The 22,774-nt window shown below is 41.3% G+C and overlaps 1 protein-coding gene across 1 annotated transcript in view; it reads right to left on the reverse strand.

Moving 5' to 3' along the window:
- Positions 1-22,774, reverse strand: part of prkdc (protein kinase, DNA-activated, catalytic subunit) — a 31,376-nt gene that overhangs the window by 910 nt on the left and 7,692 nt on the right. The window contains exons 25-84 of the mRNA XM_042213618.1: positions 22,376-22,528; positions 20,903-21,010; positions 20,539-20,765; positions 20,317-20,411; positions 19,920-20,022; positions 19,558-19,691; positions 19,138-19,368; positions 18,785-19,011; positions 18,482-18,690; positions 18,221-18,353; positions 17,946-18,104; positions 17,575-17,778; positions 17,275-17,463; positions 17,016-17,120; positions 16,752-16,919; positions 16,415-16,542; positions 16,072-16,279; positions 15,277-15,455; positions 15,008-15,176; positions 14,496-14,561; positions 14,354-14,417; positions 14,112-14,260; positions 13,790-13,930; positions 13,493-13,612; positions 13,255-13,398; positions 12,905-13,056; positions 12,029-12,160; positions 11,597-11,708; positions 11,284-11,408; positions 11,024-11,173; positions 10,380-10,553; positions 10,112-10,210; positions 9,762-9,972; positions 9,450-9,624; positions 9,114-9,317; positions 8,818-8,933; positions 8,544-8,675; positions 8,161-8,340; positions 7,855-8,063; positions 6,921-7,059; positions 6,551-6,739; positions 5,661-5,885; positions 5,361-5,469; positions 5,107-5,209; positions 4,845-5,007; positions 4,584-4,758; positions 4,280-4,479; positions 3,844-4,027; positions 3,502-3,662; positions 3,109-3,320; positions 2,928-3,015; positions 2,705-2,848; positions 2,338-2,545; positions 2,173-2,240; positions 1,868-2,088; positions 1,545-1,637; positions 1,326-1,427; positions 1,146-1,217; positions 854-1,055; positions 442-630 (exon numbers count right to left, since the gene is read on the reverse strand). Coding sequence (XP_042069552.1) covers positions 442-630; positions 854-1,055; positions 1,146-1,217; positions 1,326-1,427; positions 1,545-1,637; positions 1,868-2,088; positions 2,173-2,240; positions 2,338-2,545; positions 2,705-2,848; positions 2,928-3,015; positions 3,109-3,320; positions 3,502-3,662; positions 3,844-4,027; positions 4,280-4,479; positions 4,584-4,758; positions 4,845-5,007; positions 5,107-5,209; positions 5,361-5,469; positions 5,661-5,885; positions 6,551-6,739; positions 6,921-7,059; positions 7,855-8,063; positions 8,161-8,340; positions 8,544-8,675; positions 8,818-8,933; positions 9,114-9,317; positions 9,450-9,624; positions 9,762-9,972; positions 10,112-10,210; positions 10,380-10,553; positions 11,024-11,173; positions 11,284-11,408; positions 11,597-11,708; positions 12,029-12,160; positions 12,905-13,056; positions 13,255-13,398; positions 13,493-13,612; positions 13,790-13,930; positions 14,112-14,260; positions 14,354-14,417; positions 14,496-14,561; positions 15,008-15,176; positions 15,277-15,455; positions 16,072-16,279; positions 16,415-16,542; positions 16,752-16,919; positions 17,016-17,120; positions 17,275-17,463; positions 17,575-17,778; positions 17,946-18,104; positions 18,221-18,353; positions 18,482-18,690; positions 18,785-19,011; positions 19,138-19,368; positions 19,558-19,691; positions 19,920-20,022; positions 20,317-20,411; positions 20,539-20,765; positions 20,903-21,010; positions 22,376-22,528 — 9,231 coding nt within the window. The remainder of the gene's footprint in view (positions 1-441; positions 631-853; positions 1,056-1,145; positions 1,218-1,325; positions 1,428-1,544; positions 1,638-1,867; positions 2,089-2,172; positions 2,241-2,337; positions 2,546-2,704; positions 2,849-2,927; positions 3,016-3,108; positions 3,321-3,501; positions 3,663-3,843; positions 4,028-4,279; positions 4,480-4,583; positions 4,759-4,844; positions 5,008-5,106; positions 5,210-5,360; positions 5,470-5,660; positions 5,886-6,550; positions 6,740-6,920; positions 7,060-7,854; positions 8,064-8,160; positions 8,341-8,543; positions 8,676-8,817; positions 8,934-9,113; positions 9,318-9,449; positions 9,625-9,761; positions 9,973-10,111; positions 10,211-10,379; positions 10,554-11,023; positions 11,174-11,283; positions 11,409-11,596; positions 11,709-12,028; positions 12,161-12,904; positions 13,057-13,254; positions 13,399-13,492; positions 13,613-13,789; positions 13,931-14,111; positions 14,261-14,353; positions 14,418-14,495; positions 14,562-15,007; positions 15,177-15,276; positions 15,456-16,071; positions 16,280-16,414; positions 16,543-16,751; positions 16,920-17,015; positions 17,121-17,274; positions 17,464-17,574; positions 17,779-17,945; positions 18,105-18,220; positions 18,354-18,481; positions 18,691-18,784; positions 19,012-19,137; positions 19,369-19,557; positions 19,692-19,919; positions 20,023-20,316; positions 20,412-20,538; positions 20,766-20,902; positions 21,011-22,375; positions 22,529-22,774) is intronic.

Genomic DNA, 22,774 nt, shown 5'->3' on the forward strand with positions numbered 1-22,774 from the left:
ATTAATTCAATTTCACAAACAAAAACTGTAAAACAACAATAGACTATACAATGGCCAAGAGCCACAAATGAAAACAGAACATGCCACATGTTGTATATAATACAATCTTGATCCGTATCCAAAATTCAGCATGTGCTGTCTGCAAAGTCGAGGGGTGATGATTTGAACTTGCTTTGGATACAACACAGGACTTGGGCACTTTGCAGTCATTGAGTCGACCATGAACTTCTCTGTATTCTAGAGTCAAATGATCCTAAGCACAGACCCAAATCTTCAAGAGAAGGGCTGAGGAAGAAACGAATCCAGAAAAGTCCAGATCTCAACCTGACTGGAATAATGTAGTGACACCTTAAGAGAGTTGTGGCTAAATGGATGCATTAAAATCTCAATGAACACTATTGAAAACATTATCCAAAATCTATCCACTCATTCAATGGTTACCTTCCAGTCCAGAGAGGGTTCCTTGACAAACACGTCCATAGTGTTAAGCAGAAGGTCTGGCTCAGCCCTGTAGGCCCGCAACGAATGAACCATGATGTTCTGGATCAAACCGGACTCCTTCAAGGGTTGCATTAAATTCACAAACTGTTGGGTCAGCCGGAAAGGCATGAGCTCAGGCACAGGGAGGAACTGGGAGAAAATACGGGATTGCACAGAAAGAGATTAACAGTACAGTAGGTCACCTTCTGACATGCTTCACATTCATGCAGCCGGTCACCTCAGCTGTGACAGTAAGATTCATACACCTAAACCAGACAATAAATTCTCCCAACCCAATCACGTGTAAATCACTTATTGCCTCTTCTATGGCATTTTGCTTTAGGAGAGTTAACATTCCTTTCACTGGATATACCTGTGTGGATGAGCCAAACGCATGCCCAAAGTCAATGCCAATCATGCCCCCTGTTTCCATATTTATCATGAAGTTGGAGAGGTGGCGATCTCCAATCCCAAGAATCCAGTGACTCACGCACAGCAAAGCGTGAGAGCTAATGAAGTGGGATCGCAGGGACAGAAAGGCCTCCGGACTGTTGCACATGTTTAGAAAAGCTCTCCTAGAATTTAAAACAAAGAAAAATATGAAGGTTATTACTGCAAGTGTTACCATGTCCCGAGCAGTCATGCTATACATGCAGTCCACTTACTTCAGCAAATCGCTGGGCACACACTGCAATACTTTCATAAAGTTGTTGACAGCATCGGCACGTTTTGCTTTCCTGGCAAAGAATGAAATGCAAGTGTAAGTCTGTTAAAATTATTCAAATTGTTTTTTATGAGCATTTATTGAACCCAGTGTCATAGGAGTAAAAATTCAGGTAACTCACTTATAGGCCAGACCATAAAGTGCAATAGCGCTCACACGATTTTTGTCTTTTCGGTTTTCTGGTGCAAAGCGTGAGAGCCAGGCGTTGTACTCATCCATGGAACTTTAAAACAAAGACACAACTGCCATCATATCATCAAACTCATCACACACTAGATGAACTTCATGTTCTTCACCAAACACAGGGCCACGGCATTAGGGTGGAATAAATATACTGTACCTCCCTGCCCTCTGCTGCTCCTCCTCAGTCATTGTGTTGAGCACAAACTCCTTTAGAGTACAGGTGTTTTCCATCCATTCAATCAGACCAATTCTGTAATCATAATTTGCTTAGTTAGTTAGTTAGTTAATATTTTGTCTAATAATTGTTAAGTAATTAAATATGGGACCAAGAACCAAATGATACTTATAATATTAAATACATTTTTCTTACTGGATAGTCTTATCAGAGAAAATAAAATAAAAAAACCCATTTTATTCGATCTTTAATCAGTGTAAGTGGAACTGAAGGGACAAATATGGAGACACAGACATGCCCACCACCTTGTGTTTATAGGAATGACTTGATAGGTGCGGAGCTGCAAGCCTCTGTGCAAACACGACGTGTCCTGGCTCAGCAGGATGTTCATGACAGCGAAAAGCTGTTCGATTCGTTGGTCCTGTCGGAGGTCCTCCCCGCCCTTTACCAGAAAGGGGTGGTCCCGCTCGTCATCCCCACGAATGATAAGACGCTTGGGACGACGAATAGAAGACATCACCTTTACCTGCAGGCAAGATCCCAGAGAACTTTCACACTTACAGCCAGGACGAGAACAAACCGTTTAACTCTTCTGTTTTAAAGTGCATACCCTCTCATCAAAGCCAGTTATCTTTGCATGATACTCTGGCAGTGGTTTGGCTCTCCCGTCATATTGTCCTGCGAGAAAGAAAACGCAGCCTCATCAGTGGATAGAACATAACGGATGAGACTGTTTGAAATAAATCAAACAATATTAATCAGTATAGCTCTTAACCTGGGATCTCCAGCTCATTTCTGAATGAGTCTGCTTTAAATCCACTCAGCCAAGGTGAGTATTCCTTCAGGTTCCCTGGCTCCTTCTGAAATCCACGCATGGATGCAGCCAGGTCATCCACTTTCTGCAAAAAGGTTTTATCTTTCCTCTTTTCAAACAGCTGTTTGCCGTTCGGTCCCAACAATTTCTCCACGTCTTTGAAAAACTTCTGCAGGGGACAGCATAACATTATATTTTCTTGATTAGAAGCTGCATATTCTTTTCACTTGCTGATGAATGATCTGTACTAGCCTCCTAATTTCACAAATTTCTGGAGAATCATATTTTTGAGATAAAAAATAGGAAAAAAAGAAAAGAAATGACAAACTTTGATGAATTTCTTTCGGAACATCCCGTGACTATCTGCGCTGCAGTCTCCGAGTATAGACCGAATCTCTTCATACATGTCTCCCATTTGCTTCCTGTTAAAAGTCGGCTTTTCCAGTTCAATTCTTACGCCATCCCACCAATCCTGCGTGTGGACAGAATGAAAACAATCAGTTTTCGTCTGGCATTTTGATTGAAATCATGTCTGAACTTTCACTCATTACCTTAAAAATCATCTCAGGATTTGTCAGCTGCTGAAGCGCATCCACAAAGTTCTTCACAGCACCTCCCTTGTCCAGCATGCTCTTGAGCCTGTTGATGCACAGCGCTCATAAAATTAAACTGAAGCTTTTGAAAAAATATTTTTAACACCGACCCCCCAAAAAACTGCACCTGCAAACTTACCTGTTGACAAACTCCTGTTGCTGGTGTCCTGTAGCCGAGTCCTCAAACTGGTAGCTCTCACTGCTGATCATGAGTGCATAAACCAGTGCCTGAGGGTAGCACTCTGCTATCTGCTCTATGCAGTGCTGTACTGCCACAGCTTCTGGCTTGTCCAAAAGAGCAACCATCTGACTGATCCAGCTAATCAGCATCCAGCAGGGAACAGACATCATCTATATACAGACAGACGACACAATTAAAACATCTGCATTCCCAAAGCTTTAAGGTATTTGGTTTACATTTGCTAATAGTTTCAATGTTTTTTATGTTTACTGGACATATATTATTTTTCTTTTATAATCAGCAGAATTACGTTTCGACATACTAAAGACATTCTTTGTTAACAAAGCTAACCTCTTTTGTCATGAGGTCCAGCGTCTCAGACGGGTACAACTCAATGATCTGTAGCAGGCGTGGGAACCTGAGGCGAGCCTCCTCTGAATTCATCTTCAGTGCTTTCAACATGTTTTCCACTACATGCATCGGCAGCACCAGAAGGTCTGGAAACTGTGTTTCTGTAACCGTAAACAATGGCAACCAACATTTGAGGGAAGAAATAATCCTCTCAGTAGTCTTCAGCACACAGCTAAAGTGTTAAGACCAAATATTGATTACATTAAGTACTCTGGTTGCTCACTGTTGGTCTTTTTTGCATCAATCTGAACAAATCTCTTCCTGGGAAATGTCACTACTCACCAGCATCACTCTGCTCCTCCTCTCTTAACCGTTTGTCACAGAAGTTAGCCAAGGTCATGTACGTCTCTATGACGCTGCTAGTCTCCACAAAGTCCTGAGAATAAGACTGAAGCTCCTCGTCGGCCTTTCTGGTCGCTTCACATAGCAACTTCAGCGCCTGTAACTGCAATCCCACTTCCACTTTCTGCAGGAAAAAACTGCTTTTGTGATTCATTTGTTCATTCAATTGGTATAAAATTACAAAGAAGGGTTTAGTGTGATAATCTGCTGTGGAATAAAGTGGAGCCTTTTGCAATTCCCATATATAGCACAGAAATGATGCAGAACACTTTACATCCAATTATTTTTGCCACTATAATCCCAGTTTAGTCATTCATGCAAGTTTCTTCTCTAGCCAGCAACTATAAACAATGTATTTTCCTAAAAAGTAGAGTACCTTTGGATCTGCATTGGACGAGGAAACTCCAGAAAGCTTTACGACTCTCTCTGCTTTGTCAGCATCGATAGTTCCTAGGACTGACGGACTTCTGCTTACAGCTGTGGCCAAGATGTCGAACGATGTACCCTGGAGAATCTTCTGGTATCTGAACACTTTAGCTGTAGCACTCTGACTGTCAGTGTCAGCCTGAAGGTCCTCTGGAGAGAGAAATGAGCTGACATGAAATATGGCAAAAAAGAAAGCTGAAGGCCTTTAAGCTTTGAATACTCGACACTTGTGTGGCATTCTTTTTCCTTCTCACCCAGGAGTGGGATGGTTTTCAGCATGGTGCTGATTTGCTCCACAGGACCCTGAGCCTGACACCGTTTATGGCTGTAGCGGCTAAAACTGTGGACCCACCGCAGCAGCCATCTTCTGTCCATTTTGGCTTCTTTGTGAAGTTCTTTCAGCAGCTTCACAGCTACGGGGAAGTTATTCTGAAAACATTTGTTTGTCCAGGATGAGTTTGATGGGAAAGCATGCTAAAGAACAGACAGAGGAACATCCACACTTGTTTCTTCACCTGCTTCTGGGCTCCATCAGCCATGCGTAGCTTCATGTTGAACTTGCAGTCATTTACTAATGTCTCAATGTCGCCCGCTGGGTCACCTGAGCCGTCCACCTCCATGCTGTCAGATGGAGCATGGCCTCTGAGCTTTTCCCTGATCTTATCCAAAAAGAAACACCTGAAACGTAGAGAAAAAAATAAGGTAGTATCAGGTTCTGTTATTTGTCTTTACTTTAAAAAAAAAAAAAAAAAAGATATGCACGCAGAGTCTTCTTACCGAGATGTAATGATATCATCCCACACATTCACTGGGTCCACTTTAGCATCAGGATACCGTTCAGTCCATGATCTGATGAGGTGCTTGAGGGAGTCCAAAGACACTAATAAAAAAAAATTGTAAAAATTGCAAAAATGTTTCAGAGCTTGAAAAAAAAATTCAAACAAAGACAGTTTTAGGAATAAAGATTCCAAAATCTTGTAAAAAGACCAAACAAACATTTTAAACATTTTAAAAAGCCACTATCCACTCACCCTCTTCTTTAATAAACAACAGGAAGTCCTGGATTTCGGTCAAGGCCTGCACTGACTGCAGAATGGTTAGCCGGCTTTTAGTCAGGAGTGTATCCACGTTGGAGTAACTCTATATGAGGCAAACGAAGTAAGCATGTGTAATAAGTTAATCTAGATAACACACTTGTCTGCTTATTCAGTTAACAGCAACAATCTGTACATATATAACCGTTTCCCCCCCATTTCATTTATGAAATAAACTGTTCTCTGTAAATCAAAGAATCGAATGTGCTGGACAGAGAAATGAGTGTGAGAGCAGACCTCCATAAAGAGCTGCATGGCGTAGTTTGTGTAGTATTTGGCGCGGTCGTAGTCCTCTTGCAGGATGTAGAGCAGGCTGAGTTCCTGGCTGTAATGACTTTCCAGCAGCTTTTTGCGCTCCTCCAACTTCATGGCATTGTCGATGAAGCTGAGGAGCGTTTGGTCCCGCTCACCCCGCTGCAGCTGCTTCAACATGCTGCGTATCATGTGCTGCAGGTACATTTCCTAGGACAAATGCAATCGCCAGGGAAGCAAAACATTTGAAGAATGGATTTGATATCAAATGACCAAAAATGTCACAACATGCTGTGAATACTTTTGTTACACTGCTATGCTACACATTTCTTTTCAATTTTAAAGATACAGTTTTAAGGATTCAGTGACACCTAGTGGTGAGGTTGCAGAAGGACCCAACTGTATACCCCTAAGTCTCCTCTTACTAGCGTGAAGGAAAAGACACAACTGCTTTAAAAATAGAAAAAAAAGAAAAAAAGAAAAGAGAAACACTCTAGAGCCACTTTTGTGTAAACAGGGCTAATGTGGAAATAAAGTGGGGCAACATAGCAGGGACATAGCATAGCATAGCTCACTCAAGGTAATTAAACCAAGATTGTTATCTTCAGGAAGGGAAACCGAAGGAACATGATTACAAATATGTTCTATTTCTGCAGATCAACAGCCCCAAACCCTGCAAAGTAAATCTTTAAACCAAATTCACTGCGGCAGTGTTTCATTCAAAGAGTTTTGGAAAGCCACGAAATGAATGAATAGATTACAAAATGTGGGTTTCCAATTTAAGCCATCAGTTACCACAACAGAGGAAAAATGCAGGCTTCAGTTGCAGGTGAGTGGGAATTCCTAAACTGTAAAATCATTTGGGTTATTATTACCTGGTAGAGAGGCTCTGACCACATCATTTCCAAGTTGGGTGGTGAGTTTTCATCTATGTTCACAGTGGAGCAGTACTGAAGAGACTTCCACTCAGTCAAATGACTATATGCATCCATAGCAGCCATCTCCCAGAAGTCCTTCTCGCTGTCTGTGGGCTCGCCATCAGGCCAGCTCTCGGTGTTTAGAGCCTGTCAGTATATAAGAGTTTAAACAAACAGCAAGCAATCCGGTGAAACCTGGTGCCCGTTGATTTCATATATTACTTCATACTTCCTGAAATATTACTTCCTGAAATATTTAATATGGTTTCCTTCCCTTCCGGTGGGAAAATATGGGATTCAACCACCAGCTTCTACTGGACTAACAAACCTCATTGTAAAGCTTCACAGCCTCTGCAAAGTCAGTGTTGGCTTCAGCTTGGAGCGCAGTACAAGTGATGGATTTGGTCCCGACTTTACCACCAAAGATTCCACGCACAACATCATAATCTTCCAAAGATTTGTAAAGCCTGGAGAACAGCGGGAGACAAACAGCACAGTAAATATTAGAGGTGGCAACCACCACACACCTCGTGATACAACTTTATCACTATACTTCACTCCTGATACAATATTACCGTGATTTTGTGACATGCTGAATATTGTTTTTTGAAGCAAAGTGAGACAGTCAACACATGCAAACACTGTCAGTGAAATAAACGTTATTAAAGATAAAGTCATTATACTATTAGTGTAGTTTGCAGTTAAAAGCAATCTACTTATTATATTACAGCAATTAACTGTGATAAATCAGTGAAAGTCACGGGTGTTGCTGTCTACATAGAGAGAAAGTCACATTTAACTATTACATTTGCTCCCAGCAACGTTCCTATTCTGCAGGAATATAACCACAATACAACCAGCTGTCCCCTCAAGTTGTGACACAGATTCATTCAGACTGATGGGAATGCAGCAATCTGTCTGCATTTATAAATTAGACAGTACTTGTTGCCAAACCTTCAACAATCTCTGTGAGTGAGTGAAGTCAGTCCAAAATATCAGAAAAATATTGATATTTGGTGTCCATGTTATGACACAAAATCATAACACACAATACTATACTGATTTTTTTTTAATTTTCCACTTCAAAACAAACTCCAGACACTCTCAATCAGTAAACTAAAACTCCTGAATCTGTGACCTTCAGTGACATCATAGCTGTGATTTTGTTCGTTGATGTAATTAAATATTTTGAAGAATAAAAAAATCAGATAAAGAAATATTAAGAATAACACTCAGCTGTAAGGCAGCAATTACTGCAATACCTTGCGAGATTAATCCATTTATTGGTGTCTGGGGGGATTTCTTTGTGTCCTCGTGACCGTTTGGCAGGACGTTCAGCGGGGCTGTCAGCATGCAGTAAACCCTCTTCCAGCAGCAGGATGCCCGATGGCTGCTGCAGACTCATGAGACAAGTGGAGCTGATGGAAGCTGGGTTGAGCTGTTGGAGCTCTTTATGTTGGTAGCACATATCCTAGCACACAAAAAAGCCCCCCAAAATACAACATTTATATATATTTTCTTCAATATATTAAATACAGAAAGGGGAGTTTAACTATCAAATCTGTTACCTGCACACATGCTATAAACGGAGGGAAGCAGAGCGTACTCTTGCTCAGGAAGTTGCTCATGTTGGACCGCAGCTCCTCTTTTATCCTCGCGCTCTCCTCTGGCCTCTGTTGTTTCGCCATTTCTTGCAGTATACCGGCAAAAAGAGAGCTGAACAGCTGTTTGGCTAAAATCGGGTCTCTCTAGTTAGGGCAAGGGGAAAAATGTAATATTTAACATTTTACATACAATATTTCTTCCTTAAAATTTCCCCCTTCATTTTGGCCCATCATTTGCAACTATTTTTGTTGTATGGAAGTGTTTATGATAAAATCAAAGTCTGATCATATGGTCCATCATGTGCCCGTTTATGGTTTGTCTGAACAGATGGCGTTGGCAGTCTTACCTGTGCTAGAGCTTGAAGTGGAGCGATGAGGTTACTGTACGGGATTTGGATGTCTGGAAAGTCTCCCACCCTGTAGTTACGATACAAAGTCACCTGAGCCTCTTTTCTAAGGGCCAGATTGGCTTTTTCTTCCTGTGACACACAAGAGAACCACTGATAGTTACGAGTCTATCGCAGGCCTGGAAAGTTAGCGAGAGCAAACGCAGAAAATCTGCATTATAGATGAACGGATTGGTCTGAGTGGCTCCTGGTTGAATCCCAGCACGGTAGATACCTTTTCCTGCCGTTGATGCTGTATCTCCTTTTTGGCAAAACCTAAGCTGACTTTCTCCTGATCCTTCAGAAACCTGCGTCTCAGTCTCAGGATGTTAGCCCGCTGCTCATTTACTGCTGTTCATACAAAGTGAAAATTTACATTTAAACCAATGAGTGAAGCTTTAGTCTCTTCTTACTGAAACAAGATGTGTTTGTGGTGGTGCTTTTTTTTATTTATTTTTTTTATCAAAAACTGAAAAATTAGTTTACATTTAATACTATGCAGTTAATACTGAGGTGGATGGTCAAACTAACCTCTGGTGCGGCTGTCCACTTCATCTGTTGATGCAGTGAGGCGCCTCAGCCCAAAGCCTTCTCCTATTGGTCTTCTCGCTGCGGTTCGCCTCTCTGCTTTCTTATCAAACACCAGCAACGACGACATCGACTCGGAGCCGAGTGAGTACTCTGCCAGCGTATCCACGCTGCTGCCTGTCAGCCAGTTATATGCAGTACGTCGACCTGGGAAAAACACAGCTGTGGTAATCTGCATATTCAAAAATGAAGGAAAGCATTTTAACAGGTACTTTGTTGCGTTGACCCAAAATTTTGATTGAACTGCTTGAAGGTGGGTAAACTGAAACATAGCAGTACCTTGTGTTTGTGTCTGACTGAACTCTAATGAAGTCTGCGTGGCTCGGAGCTTTCCCTTCATCGCTCCAGACTGAGATGCTGCCACACTCTCTGGGCCTTGAGAGCTTAGGGTTTCAACAAACATGGGAGTCATTACTGTGCTCCTGAAGCGCCAATTGGAATCGATCACATAGTCCTACAGAGTGAAATGAAAACATGATATTCACAAATCAGGCTTCTTAGTAACAAGCAAATAAAAAAAACCCCAAAACAGATAAAGTTGTTTCTTCTTCTTCTTTTCTGTAAATGAATCCAAGAAACACAAACGCTGACCTGGAAGGTGCACTCGGACAGCGGATACTCAAACATGTTTCGTTTAAAGTCCGGACTCTGGCTCGTCATTTCCAGAAGCAGATTGGTGGCCAGGCTTAAAAAGCACCTCTCTATTTTGCAGGAGTACAGAGAACGGAGCACCATCAACATTCGCTCGAGGGTCGCAGTGGGGAGGCGCTTCTCCTGACTCCAAAAGTTACAAACATACAGCCTGAAAAGACGGAACGAGGAGTTCACAACATCAGAAGAGTCGACAAAAGATGAAATAAATTAAAAAAATACAAATATCCACTGTGGAAAGTATCTCATTATATTAGCATGGGGATAAAAAAGTCATATTGGGTGCTTACTGAAGGCCTTGATTTTCTTCTGACAAACCCTGAAGCAGTGTTTCTTTAGCAGCATTGAGAATTTCTATTGAGGTGTTGTCTTCCATGCTTTCATCATCGCTGGAAGAAAAATAACATGTCACATGAATAAAACGGTCAGACGATCCTACTGAAAAAAGACTGTACAAAGGCATTATGTGGGTCGAATCTGAAAACACTAATGCCAATAAGGCAAACAAAAAAATAGTCAACTATGATCTGGTTGAGACTGGAAGCCAAAAAGCCTCACCCATAGTTGTCCTGGATCCACATTAGGATGTCGTACATCCGCTCTCTGCAGACTGGAGAAGGATGAGAGACGAAAGCCGTCACAGAGCCCAGCAGCTCTTGAAGCTCCACCGGCGTCAGACGGGGAATAATCTTGTGGATGATATCGAGGCATGCTCTCTGCCGTGCCTCATCCCTGGAAAGAGAAATGTGGAGGAACATGGTTCAGCACCTCTTAATTTACACTTTTAATTTTGTAAGATTTATTTTTGGCTTTTATTATTTTTATAACAAGAAAGAAGGGACAGAGAACAGGGAGAATGGCACACAGGACGGGTGGAGCTGAACCCAGGCATATAGATCACCTGCTAACCCACCCCACATTTATAGTTATTTAATTGATCACAAACTAAATTTAAAAAAATGCCCTGAATGTCAAATTCCCATTGATTCCGTATGGTTAATGCTTCCATCACCATTAAAGGATTTTACTTGCGCTAACACACATTCAAATGTTTGGCCCTGTTGGCGTGTATAAAAAAAGAAAACTCCACCGCAGAGGCCCAATAGGGTTCTGTGATCATTTCTGACATTTTTGCAATGATGATGATGGATATGATAATAAAAAAAGAGAACTAAACAGAGAGGCAGTAAGGAAGAACTCGCCTATGGTTCATCATCTGAATGAAGCCGGTGATCTTCAACTGCAGGAAGATGTCTGGAATGACATCAGCACGGCTCAGAACGCACTCCAAGCAGTTAGTCTTTAAGACGCCGTGCAGCTTTGGCAGGAGGAAGAACACATAATTCACAAACCTGAAAAATACAAAAAAAAATAATGAAGACCAAAGCTTGGAAGGTAGCTTGATAATTACATTTAGAAAATTATACTAAAATAAATAAATAAATTCGCACTGTAAACTTACCGATCCATAAATGGAGGAAAATGCTTGGAGACTTTGTTCAAACAAATAATGAACTTGTCATCCAGGTCTTTTTTCTTCAGATTTGTTATCTTACTTGTAGCAAGACTGAGAAGTTCTTGATGTTGCTAAGCAATAAAAACATTAAAAAATTAAGTCATACTTGTGAGGGAAAAACAACAATTCTTGCAATAAAACTGAAAAACGGATTTCAGTGATTTGAGAAGGATAACATAAGATAAACACTTAGACTCGTCAAAATAAATCTAACATGTGGTCGAGGCATAAATGAACCGAAACTAGAGAAAGTTCATACCTCGCCCATATCAGTCATGCTCTTCAGGATGAGGCCGATAATTTCAGCAGCAGCCGAGTAGACTTCTTTATATCTTACATAGGACACGTTGGTGGTGAGAGACTGAATATACCTGAAGGAGAAAAAAAGAAAGAGGACACCATACAGAAATCATATTTTTGCAGCACAGCAGTACATGAGCTACAACACACATATATACATGTGACTATAATGTCAGTGGCATAGTAGCTCATCTGGATCGCGATCCTTTTCACACATTACTGTTCGACAAATGTAACCCTGACCTTGAACACAATTTGGTGAAGAACCATTATAACCTGTGATTGCTGTGAACTCTGGAAAGATCCAGGAGGATTTGCCAAAATACACCAAAGTCTGCCTTTCGCTTCCTGCCTGCTGATTTCAACTTTGATTTCAACTTGCAACTTTTACCTCTCATATTCAATTCCGCACGACGCATCGTAGGCAGGGAGGTTGTTTGCCAAGATGATTCCCAGCAGCTGAAGCCCGACAGAGTTGTCTTTGCTGTTAGCGTCAGTGCCACAAAATCGCTCGTATATTAGACTGAGAAGGCAAGAAAAGAGAGAAAGCCAAGGACCACAGATCAGTTTCATTTTGTTAAAAACAAACAAAAAATAAACAAAAAACATGCAAGAAAAAAAAATTTACATTTATAATTTATGTTAATATGTTTGAGACCGTACAACATTTGTAATTCAAATAAACAAAAGGATAAAATAATGCAGCATTTTTCCTACTTTTTATAACAACATAAGACATAATTAGAGTCGACAACAGACAACTTTACTCAGGAACAACTCATCAGAAAGTGTTTATTCCTAAAGATTTCATTCTCTGTTCAGCACACCAGTGTTTATAACACATGGGGCGATCGTGGCTCAAGAGTTGGGAGTTCGTCTTGTAATCGGAAGGTTGCCGGTTCGAGCCCCGGCTCCGACAGTCTCGGTCGTTGTGTCCTTGGGCAAGACACTTCACCTGTTGCCTACTGGTGGTGGTCAGAGGGCCCGGTGGCACCAGTGTCCAGCAGCCTCGCCTCTGTCAGTGCCCCCAGGGTGGCTGTGTCTACAATGTAGCTTGCCATCACCAGTGTGTGAATGTGTGTGTGACTGGTTGTGTAAAGCACTTTGGGGTCCTTAGGGACTAGTAAAGCGCTATACAAATACAGGCCATTTACCATGTCGGTAATTAAATGCAGATTTTTGATGTACATTGATAAGATGCCAGCAGCTTAAATATTGGTGACTGTTAAGTTTATCTGGACTTGATGTGATCTTGTGTGAGCACTACCTGTAAGGCACATGCAGACAGTCTTTCCAGCACTCTACCAGAGTGCGGATGATCTCCAGGTTGTGGCGGAAAACGGGCCTCTTAGAGTGAAAGCAGTGCTTCATCAGGAACTCCAGCAGCCGGTTGGCAAGGACTTCATCTCTGGGGTTACCCTTAGATTAAAAAAAAGAGAAGTTATCAATGATAAACTTTTATTATAAGAAATGCATCATATCATAGCAGATAACAAATGAGTAAAATACAATTTATGACTCTCCGTAGCGTTTTAACAAAAATAAATTAATTAATTAACTGAATCGCAGCTGATTTGGTGCCACGTTTTCACATTCATAAATTGAACTATGACAAACTTTGGGTGTAGCCAGGCTTGTCCAGGATAGCACCGTAACCACCACATCCACCACCATAAAATGGATCCCCACTCCTCCAGTGTTTCCAGAGACAACAAGCTGTAGAAGTGGCCCAAGCCAGTACTTGGCATAAGGCCGAAACACCTGGAGAAAAAAAAAGAAAAAAAGAAAATGAGTCGTACAACCTATTTTATTAACTAATTTCTATATTTGAAAGAATTAACTGAGGGACATCCACCTCCTCTGTGTTGATGATCAGCTTAGAGATGAAGAGTCGAATGTTCAGAGGTGTTGATGGATTTGCCAGTTTTCCATGTAGGAATTTCATCCATGGAGGAAGCTCACTGGGCACATTTCCCTGTTTTACAGAGCATTTGACACAAACTCCTCAGTAGTCATCATACATTCATAATATTCATTACAGAGATTAATTAGAGAGTTGTAATTACATGAAAATTTTTAGGATTTGAAGTAAACGTCAGACTTACTTAATCCTGTTATAAATAATGAAAACCTGCCGTACTTTGGCACTGACCTGTTCAGTTTTGGGGGTTATGTTGTTCCTTTGCATGTGCCCAATAAGAGCAGTCATGGTCGTCATGCATTCATGCTGGTTTAGCTCATCCATTTCTAGATCAACCATTGCATCCTGGGACGGGCTCATCTCCTCTGTCTCCTAGATTTACAAACACGTTAGCAAACCTTCTTGATAACCATGAAACCAGAGCCATTTTGAAACAGCAAATGACTTATCCTTAACACTGGTTTCCATTGGGACTTTCAAAAATGTTCAACTGGTTATACAATAGTCATTTTAAACTCCTGTGTTCTCATTTTAAAAGACAGAAAAAACGAACTCTTTTTGCAACAGCCCGCTTTTCTCCTTCTGGGTTTTGGGAACTGAAGGAAAAGCTTTGGACTCCTGTGGAAAAGTCAAACTGGCTCATCTCCTCGCTCAGGCTGCTGTCAGCCATGTATGACTGGGAGGACAGATAGACTGGAGCTTCTGTGGAAACCACAAATAAATCACAGAAACACACACCGTCAAGCTGCAGTAAGATACATTTATACGTCTGTGACAAACAGAAACACTTCTTACCTCCATTCTCTTCATTTACTTCTTTTCGAATCATAACGTATTTCTTTTTCCTCTCAAGCGGGACCTGCAATGTTTAAAAAAAATTAATTAATAAACCATGACTAAAACTAGCAGAAAAAAACAAAAAAACAACAACACATACCTCAATTTCAATTGGAAAGTTGTAGGTCCTTTCAACATCAATAATGTTTTCAAGAATAAACTGATTCTGGAACAAAAGAAAACACCATCAGTAAGGTCCTGTGAAGTCACTAACAGTAAACTTTTTATCACTTTATATGAATTACAGAGTATCACAAGTAACAGTGTTTAAATGTCACCACTAGATGTCAGTAGAATGCAGATTATGGTCAACTGAGTTTTGTTTTCTTGCTCCTCCTAATTTAAGCACATAATCCCTGCTAAAGGATCATGTGCGACAGGACAAACATGTTTTAGTCAGCCAGCAGGGATCAAAAGCACAAGCTGGAGTGTTTCTGTTTAATTCTAAATTTATCAGCATGCATCACTTTGTTGAAAGACACAATTACACACAGTGTGAGCACAATATCCAATTTTTCTATTAAATAAACTAAAAAAAAGTAGTTTGTACTGCATTGTACAAAACTAGGCCGTCTGAGAGATGTTGGTGTATTTATACAAACAAAGCACTACCTTCTCAGGTTTCTCACTGAAGAGGAAGCCATGGTAGAATTTGGGCTCGCTGAAGCTGCAGCTGATGACGGCGATGGCGCAGTTGTACGAAGTGCAGTGATAGCGTCTCCGGAGTTCAAGGAGCTGAGTCTCACCAGCCATGTTCTCAGTGAAGGCTTCAAAACACGACCTAATTGAAATAAAATGTATGTAATCATATATGACGAATGAATCACTTATTCATGAAATAAAAATGGAATTTAAGTGACCAAAGCGCTGGAGAGGCCTACTTGATCAAAGTCTTGGACATCTCGTTTCCCTCAGTTTTCTCAGAGCGACAGTAGGCTTGATTAATGCGGGACTCTTTTGAGTAAACCTCTTCTTTGGGAAGCCGTGAATACAAAAGCTCCATCAGCTTGTAGCAGCCATTCTTCTTCAGCAATTGGACCTCAAAGGCTGTCTCGCTTGACTGAAAGTGAGAAATGAATGATCATAGTTCAGGTTAAATAATAACAATGATACAAAAACAGAATGGGACAGAGTTTCTCGTCTTTCATTTGACAGGCAGTGGCCAGCACAACAACACAGGCATGTCAACAAATAAAAAGATGCACTAAATGGAATAAAACTGGGTTCATGCTTGATCAGAGTGACTCTTACAGAGGTGACAGAAAACCTTTCATGTCCAGTTGAATTAGCTCTGAATGCTGAATGTGTGCTCTGCTGCTAGACTCATGTCAGAAATTCGAAGATGAGGAACATTTCCTCTGGTTAACTGAAAAGAAATTGGGGAGACTGACAGAACATGAGACTCTCAGTAAAGCACTCGCTTTACTGAGAGCCAATCCCATAGCAGGCACTCCTAATGTGACCTATACTGATCGTATTCTAACACTTTTAGGGAGGATTCTGCAACGTGATAACTGATGCCATCATCAACATCAATGCTGACAGCAATGTTCCTGCCAGCATTCCTGCCAAAATTAGCGGGGACTTCAGATTTTTCAGTTATTGTCCACAATTTACATCAGTGAAGAAAAATATCCAGTTAACTAGATCACTGTTAACAGTGTTCAGAGGCAAACCTTGGTGAATCGACTGAGCAGGAAAGAAATTATGTCAAAGACATTTGTGATGAAGAAGTCATTCAGGGCCTTGGCGCTGCAGTGAGAGGCCAGAGGCAGCAGAACTCTCTCCATCATGGCCTGCAGCATGGAGCTCATCGGCACGTCACCTTGTTGAATCACCCCGTAAACTGTACACAGCAGCTGGAGCTGCCGCTCAACGCTTGCCCTAAACAGACATTGGCAAAAACATTGCACATAATGAAAGCAACTCATACAACTACATCTCCTTGTAGTGGAACAGTAAAGGTCTATAGAGTCACTGCTGTAATGTGGCTCTAACAAATTAAAAACTTTTGCCTACCGCTTGGCAGTTCTTTGGAAACAGGTTTGGAACTGGTCCTCCATGATGTGTTTTGTGTCTCGACACAAAATTCCCGCAAGTAGTTTGAGCAGGAGTGGGCTCTGAGAAAGCTCCAGGGCGTCCAGGAACTAAGAGATGGAAGATGTAGAGCTGATAGCTGCAATGGTCTAAATCAACAACCTCCAAAGCAAATTGTCAGTAAAACCATCCATCCATCTTCTTATATATATATATATATCCTCATGTATAACCAATCTTTTGTAGTCAGATCAAAGGGTATTTCACGCAGGCACACATGCACGCACACTACTACTACTTTCTAAATCCCACTGTTTACCTTTCGGACACAGTCCATGTAGTTGTTGCGATGAAGGGAGCCCTTAGCAAACTCATCAGACTGCATAGGGAAGTGTGAAGCCACCAGGGTGTCGAGCGCTACCTGCAGCTCAGCTAGTGGCTCTTCTGGGAGCGTTGTGAAGAAGGGCAACACCAGCAGAGCCTGGCTCTGAAAAATTGATTGAGTTCAGCATAAAGTTTCACCGACTAGAAAATAACTTAATACATAAAACTGTCCCGTAACTTAAATAAAATCTGTTACTACCTTGAGATTCAGCGGCAGATTCATGTCAACCAGCAGCACAGTGAAAGTGGAAAACACCTGTCTGAATGCTTCATGTTTTATATCAGAGCAGACAGAGGAGTCAATCTGTTCAGAGAGAGAAATTCAATAAAATGAAAATGAAAAGAAACACCAATATATCTGCACTATTACTATTACAAAGGTCTTAACATATTTTCACAGTTTTAGTTTATGGCTTTTTAGCAGGGGGCAGACAGCAGTAATGTGATCCTCCTGATACCTGCAGAAGCTTGGAGAGCAGCAGGAGGATGGCAGTTTTGCTCTCTGGGGTGGAAGAATCTCCCTCCCACCATGACTGCAGGCTCATCCATCGTTTTAGCACCTCTTCAACCAGCTGCTTCCCCTGAGTCTTCCTCACCGATCGTTCTTTAAAGCTGTGGTCCAGCATGCCATTCAGCAACACGCTCACCTGAACACCAGGAAATAAAAATCAAGTTTGTAATGAGAAAACAAGAAGTTATCCGTCTTCAGATGCCCGTGGTTACAGTTTTATCGTAAACTAACTAAAAATGACAAGTACCATGCTGGGGTTTTGGGAAGAAGCTTTCATCAGGCGTGGCACTGTTGTGTTCAGACTTCTCAGCAGCTCAGTGTTGATGGTCGCCTGAAAAAGGCTGTAGAAGTACTCGCCATGCGAGAAGCTCAGGAAGTTGTGGCTGTGACTTCCAGACACGGGCACAGAAAGCATGATGGTGTTCAAGAGCAAATCTACCAACTGCTCGCTCTGCAAAGAAATAGCAATAATGCACAACGTTAGAAAGCACTGTTACCTCAAACACTAGTTACCTTCACAGCAACACTGCTCAAAATGGGAATCTTATCAGTCCCAGTTTGCTTTTTAGTTCAGTGACTTGATGTTTCACTAACACCAGATTGAGCAGCAACACTGACCTGCTGACTGAGAGAAAACGCAAGCTGAAGCAGACCATCTGCAACTCTCCTGGTGTTTACGTCTAAGGATGGAAGTGCCTTCCTTTCTTCTCCTGGTGCTATGCCTTTATACACCGTCATTAGAAGCTGGGATCCAAGTTTTTTGCCATAAGATGAATCCTTAAGGAACACACAAAAAGATCTTACGGCAGTGCATTCAGTAGAGATGATGCAGTACGTGTTATAAATAAATAATAAAATATCCAGGCAACCTTACTTTGGTTTAATGTTCATACCTGGCTGTGCAGGATGGAGCTGAGGAAGCCGGCTTTGTGAATTTGCTTACAGGAAGACAGAACCATTTCCATCTGGTCATGGTGGCTGAGAGTGCTGGAATGGTACAGGTCTACGTTGCACAAGCCCTCTACACTACAGTGTTCATTAAAGAAATTTAGGAGGAAAAAACCAAAACATTAGTGGTTTTGATAATTGCACCAGTGCTGCACAGTCAAATTAAAGCCCTACGTGTCTTTCTTTAACAAATAAGAGAACTCAACCTTTTACATGAGATTTTTGTCCTCAAGCTGCTTTCCAGGCGACTGCAGTAAGGTGAGGCCAGCAGTGCTTTCAGTAGAGGAACACACACTTCTGGTAGGTTCTTCATTACCTCCACATCTGCCATGTTGAAGCCTACAGCGGACGGCTCGCAAACCACCATCGCAGTCAGCTCGAAAAAAACTGAGCATAAAAACTCTTGTTCCAGAGACTATGAATAAAAATAAGGACATGATGAGTAAAACTTTGAAATGGAAGAATCAGCACCAAGTTACTTATTGTCAGTTCTTGTAATTCAGCGATACCTTCCAAAGCTCCTTGTCTCCTTTGGCAAGAATCATTGTGGTGAACTCCAGCAGGCGGACAATGATGGTGCATTTGCTGTAGTTGTACTGCTCCACCTCTCTTGGGCTGAAGTGTGAGGTCTTCTCACCAAGTGGGAAACAGCTCTCTGCTGCTACCAGTTCATGAGTTGCCAGCTCCGTCAGAAAGAAATGCAGAGCTTTCAGAAACCTCGATTTGTCTTTTGAGCCTTGAACATCAAATAAGCAGAGATTAATTGGAATCACTGGAATCCACCAAACTGATGTAGAATTCATTTGATAATGTTACGCAGAGCAGTGAACTTGGAGAAACTTTGGCACAAATATAGACTTACTAAGAATGTACTGAGGCTTGATAATGTGTAGGCCGATGAAAGTGTTGTAGCAGTCCAGAACAGCCAGCAGGAGGTCCAGCCACTGCAGCGTGGCTCGGACACTGAAAGGGCTCGTCAGGTCCCTGAGTGTTGGTTGGGAGAGGAGACCTCCGCCCTCAAACTGTGACATCAGAAAGTCTGTGCCATGATCCTTCAGCATGCCATCCACCCACTGAGGTGGGGATTTCTTCCCTAAGTCACACACATTCGGGAATTTACTGACATGTTTGGCAGAAGTTCATTTAGAGTAGCAGGGTAGTTATTATGCTAAACTGTAAATCTCAATTAATTGTTTTTAAGTGGGTTTTCTTTTTTTAATTTGCATGTGCCCATTTTTAAATTTCAGGTCACCTTTGCAAAAATTAAACTGTTGGTTCTCACCTGGGAGGAGGGGGATAAACTCATACAGGAGCTCCATGCATTTATGGCGACACTCAGTCTGAGGGCGGCCACATTGCTCCAAGAGCCATGAAACCACATCTGAGAGGCACAGCTTCTCATCGGGCGGAAAGCCTCTGAAAAAAAGAGCAAGAAAGAAAGAACAATATTTAAACTGCTTGAAATGTGCTAATTTTTATCCTTAATTTTTTCATCGTTCTTTTGTTTTCATATGGAGACGAGTGGCAACGTTAGGTCACAATGTGATATACTGCAAAATTGACATCATTGGACGTATAAATTGAATGCACATTTAATAAAAGCAAAGAAGTAGAAAGGATTTTCATTTTCACCATGGTACCAACCTTGGGATGCGTCTCTTTGCATTGTGGTGATTGAGACTGGGAGCCTTGTGCTTGATTATTCTTTTTAAATGGTCAATGGCACTGCCACACTGCTGTAATGTACCTGAGTATGAGGGAGTTGCAAGAAAAGCATCACAAATCCTAAAAGAAATACCCTTCAACATATTTGACCAAATATAAAAACACACTATACAAACTTTTTTGCATATTTTCTTGAAATATAATTCCTATAAATCAGTTTGTGCAAATTCTGGCATAAATAAATTAACAAATGTTACAAAGCAGAACACATTAAGGAGTGATTGTCTTACATAATCTGTCTTTAATGAGAGAGGGAGAGGTTGATAATGACATGAAAATCCGAGTGCACAGTCTACAATGCTGATGTGACAATTACCCATAGATCGTTCATCTGAGTGTGCAAGAGCCAGACTTTCGACAAATATGACGAGAACCTCGAAGACAAACTGTTCCACCAATGAATTTTCCTCCCTGGAGAGAGACACAGATGACTGCATTCAGCACAGCATAATATCCCTACATTCAAAGGACCCAGTTAACGGCCATGGTCACAATTTAGAGGGTAAAATGCAAGTAGACAGACAGAATTCCTTTCCACCTGAATTGTCTGTAGATGCTATTGAATGCTAAGGCAGCACCAAGTCTTTTGAAGCCATTGGGGTGGAGAGCCAAGCTGTAGATGCGCTTAAACAAAGACTTCATGTTGGTGGGACTCCTCTCCTGCTGCTTGGGGGTGGTTTGCTTGATAGACCATTTGACAAACTCTTCAATGCAGCGGCCACAGAAGTCTCTGAGAGTGCTGTCCATTGGGTCGACCACGCCGTCCTGAAGAGAGCAAACCATGTGAAGCTTAAACTATTACAGAGAAACAGCTCCTGTGTGACCAATGATGGAAAGGGAATAAAGGGAAAAGACTCAAAAACTGTGTTTAACCTAGAACTGTAGTATTTAAAAACGCTTACCAGGATGGCCTCAAGAACAGCAACTGTGTCCTGGCTCTCAAACTTCTTGTTATTTGTGAACCAGTGAATGAGCTGCATAACCAGTGGTTCAAACAGCTGTCTGGTTACCTAGAAATGAAATCCAGAAAGAAAAAAGTCAGGGTCTAAACAAGGCAGTGAGCAAGTGTGCTTAATGCTTAGTTCTGTTTCTTCAATTTTTTAAATTTATTTCTATCACAGCAATTTATAAAGTAGCTTGGATGAGCTGTTCTATGTTGCCTGTACAGATCATCCATCACGTCATCTCCATATAGCTGTAAATATGTTGTTCAGCATGATTTATTTATTTAAATGGACAAATCTCAGTTGGTGGCACTCAGCAGGACAGAGCTGGTGTTTGCTACACCTGCCTGTTTAAAGGCGTATGCATTTCTCATTAAACACACACCAAAAATCTTTCTTTGCTCTCATAAAGAATTTGTAATCTTTTAGAAATTCTCTGATTTCTTTAGAGGATTTATTAGCCAACATCTCAATTACCATTAAGACAGTTTGATGGGGAAAAAATACCATACCATAAATTTATATAGCACTTTAAAAAAACGACACATGGCCGACCAAAGTGCTGTAGAGCATAAATATAAAAAATACAATAAGAATAATAAATACAATAAATAAATAACAATAAAATAACAGTGTGAGTTACCCACTGAGTCAAAGGATAGGGAATAAAAATGAGTTTTTAATCTGGATTTAAAAACCAGCACTGATGTAGATTGCTTAACGTGAAGAGGAAGATCATTGCAAAGCTTCAGGGCCACAATAGAGAACGCTCGGTCTCATCTAAGTTTCAGCCGTGATTTAGGGACTGCTCAGCTGACTGGAGTGAGCGAGGGGGGACATAGGGCTTCAGCAGATCAGACAATTATACAGGTGCCAGACCATTTAAGGATTTAAAAACCAGTAAAAGGATTTTAAAATAGATCGTAAATTAAATTGGAAGCCAGTGTAAGGAGGCCAGAACCGGAGTAATATGCTCAAATTTTCTTTTACCATTTAAAAACATGCCACAGCATTCTGCACCAGTTGCAGTGCCCTGGCCAACCCCTATTAAAAGGGAGTTGCAGTAATCCAAGCGTGAGGTTATAAAAGCATGGATGACAGTTTCCAAGTCGCGTCTGGAAAGAAAAGACTTAACCTTTGACAGACATCTGAGGTAATAGAATCGAGATTTCACCACCCCATTTATGTGGCCATCAAAACTAACAGCAGTGTCGATTGTTACCCCAAGATTAGTAACCAAACTTTTCAGGTGAGGGGTACCAGGGGAAAAATTGCTTCTGTTTTATGTTCATTAAAATTTTAAAAAATTTAGAGCCATCCATGACTTAACAAACGCTAAGAGAATCAAGCAGGAGTCCAATCGAGGAGCTACCAAGTGATTGAAAGGTAGATAAAGCTGGCAATCGTCAGCATATAGATGAAATGAAATACCTGATCAACATCGCAAGCCAGACATAGTAGGACAGGAAACAGTCGTTTGTGTAGCTTGTACATAGGTGGCAATGTATTCTCTCCTTCAGCCATCTGGGCACTCTTCCCAACCATGTAGACCACCATGCTGTGGAGCAGCTCACAAGCTGCTACCTACATCAAAGACAGGGAGTAATTCTGAGCAAAGTGGATGTTGATAAGTGTGACTCACAGAATTTTCTTTTTTTAAACTCCAAGTGATGGTAAATGGACTGGTAACATAGTGCTCTTCTACTCTGAGCCCTCAAAGCATTTTATACAACTAATTCATTCACCCAATCCACACAAGCACGTTTTCTAAGTTGTTAAGTGCTTACAATCTAACATTCATACACATTCCCACTCCGATGGATGTATCGG

Source organism: Haplochromis burtoni, unplaced genomic scaffold (assembly GCF_018398535.1).
Source record: "Haplochromis burtoni strain Fernald_Lab_line unplaced genomic scaffold, NCSU_Asbu1 Contig_460, whole genome shotgun sequence".
Taxonomy (NCBI): Eukaryota; Metazoa; Chordata; class Actinopteri; order Cichliformes; family Cichlidae; genus Haplochromis; species Haplochromis burtoni.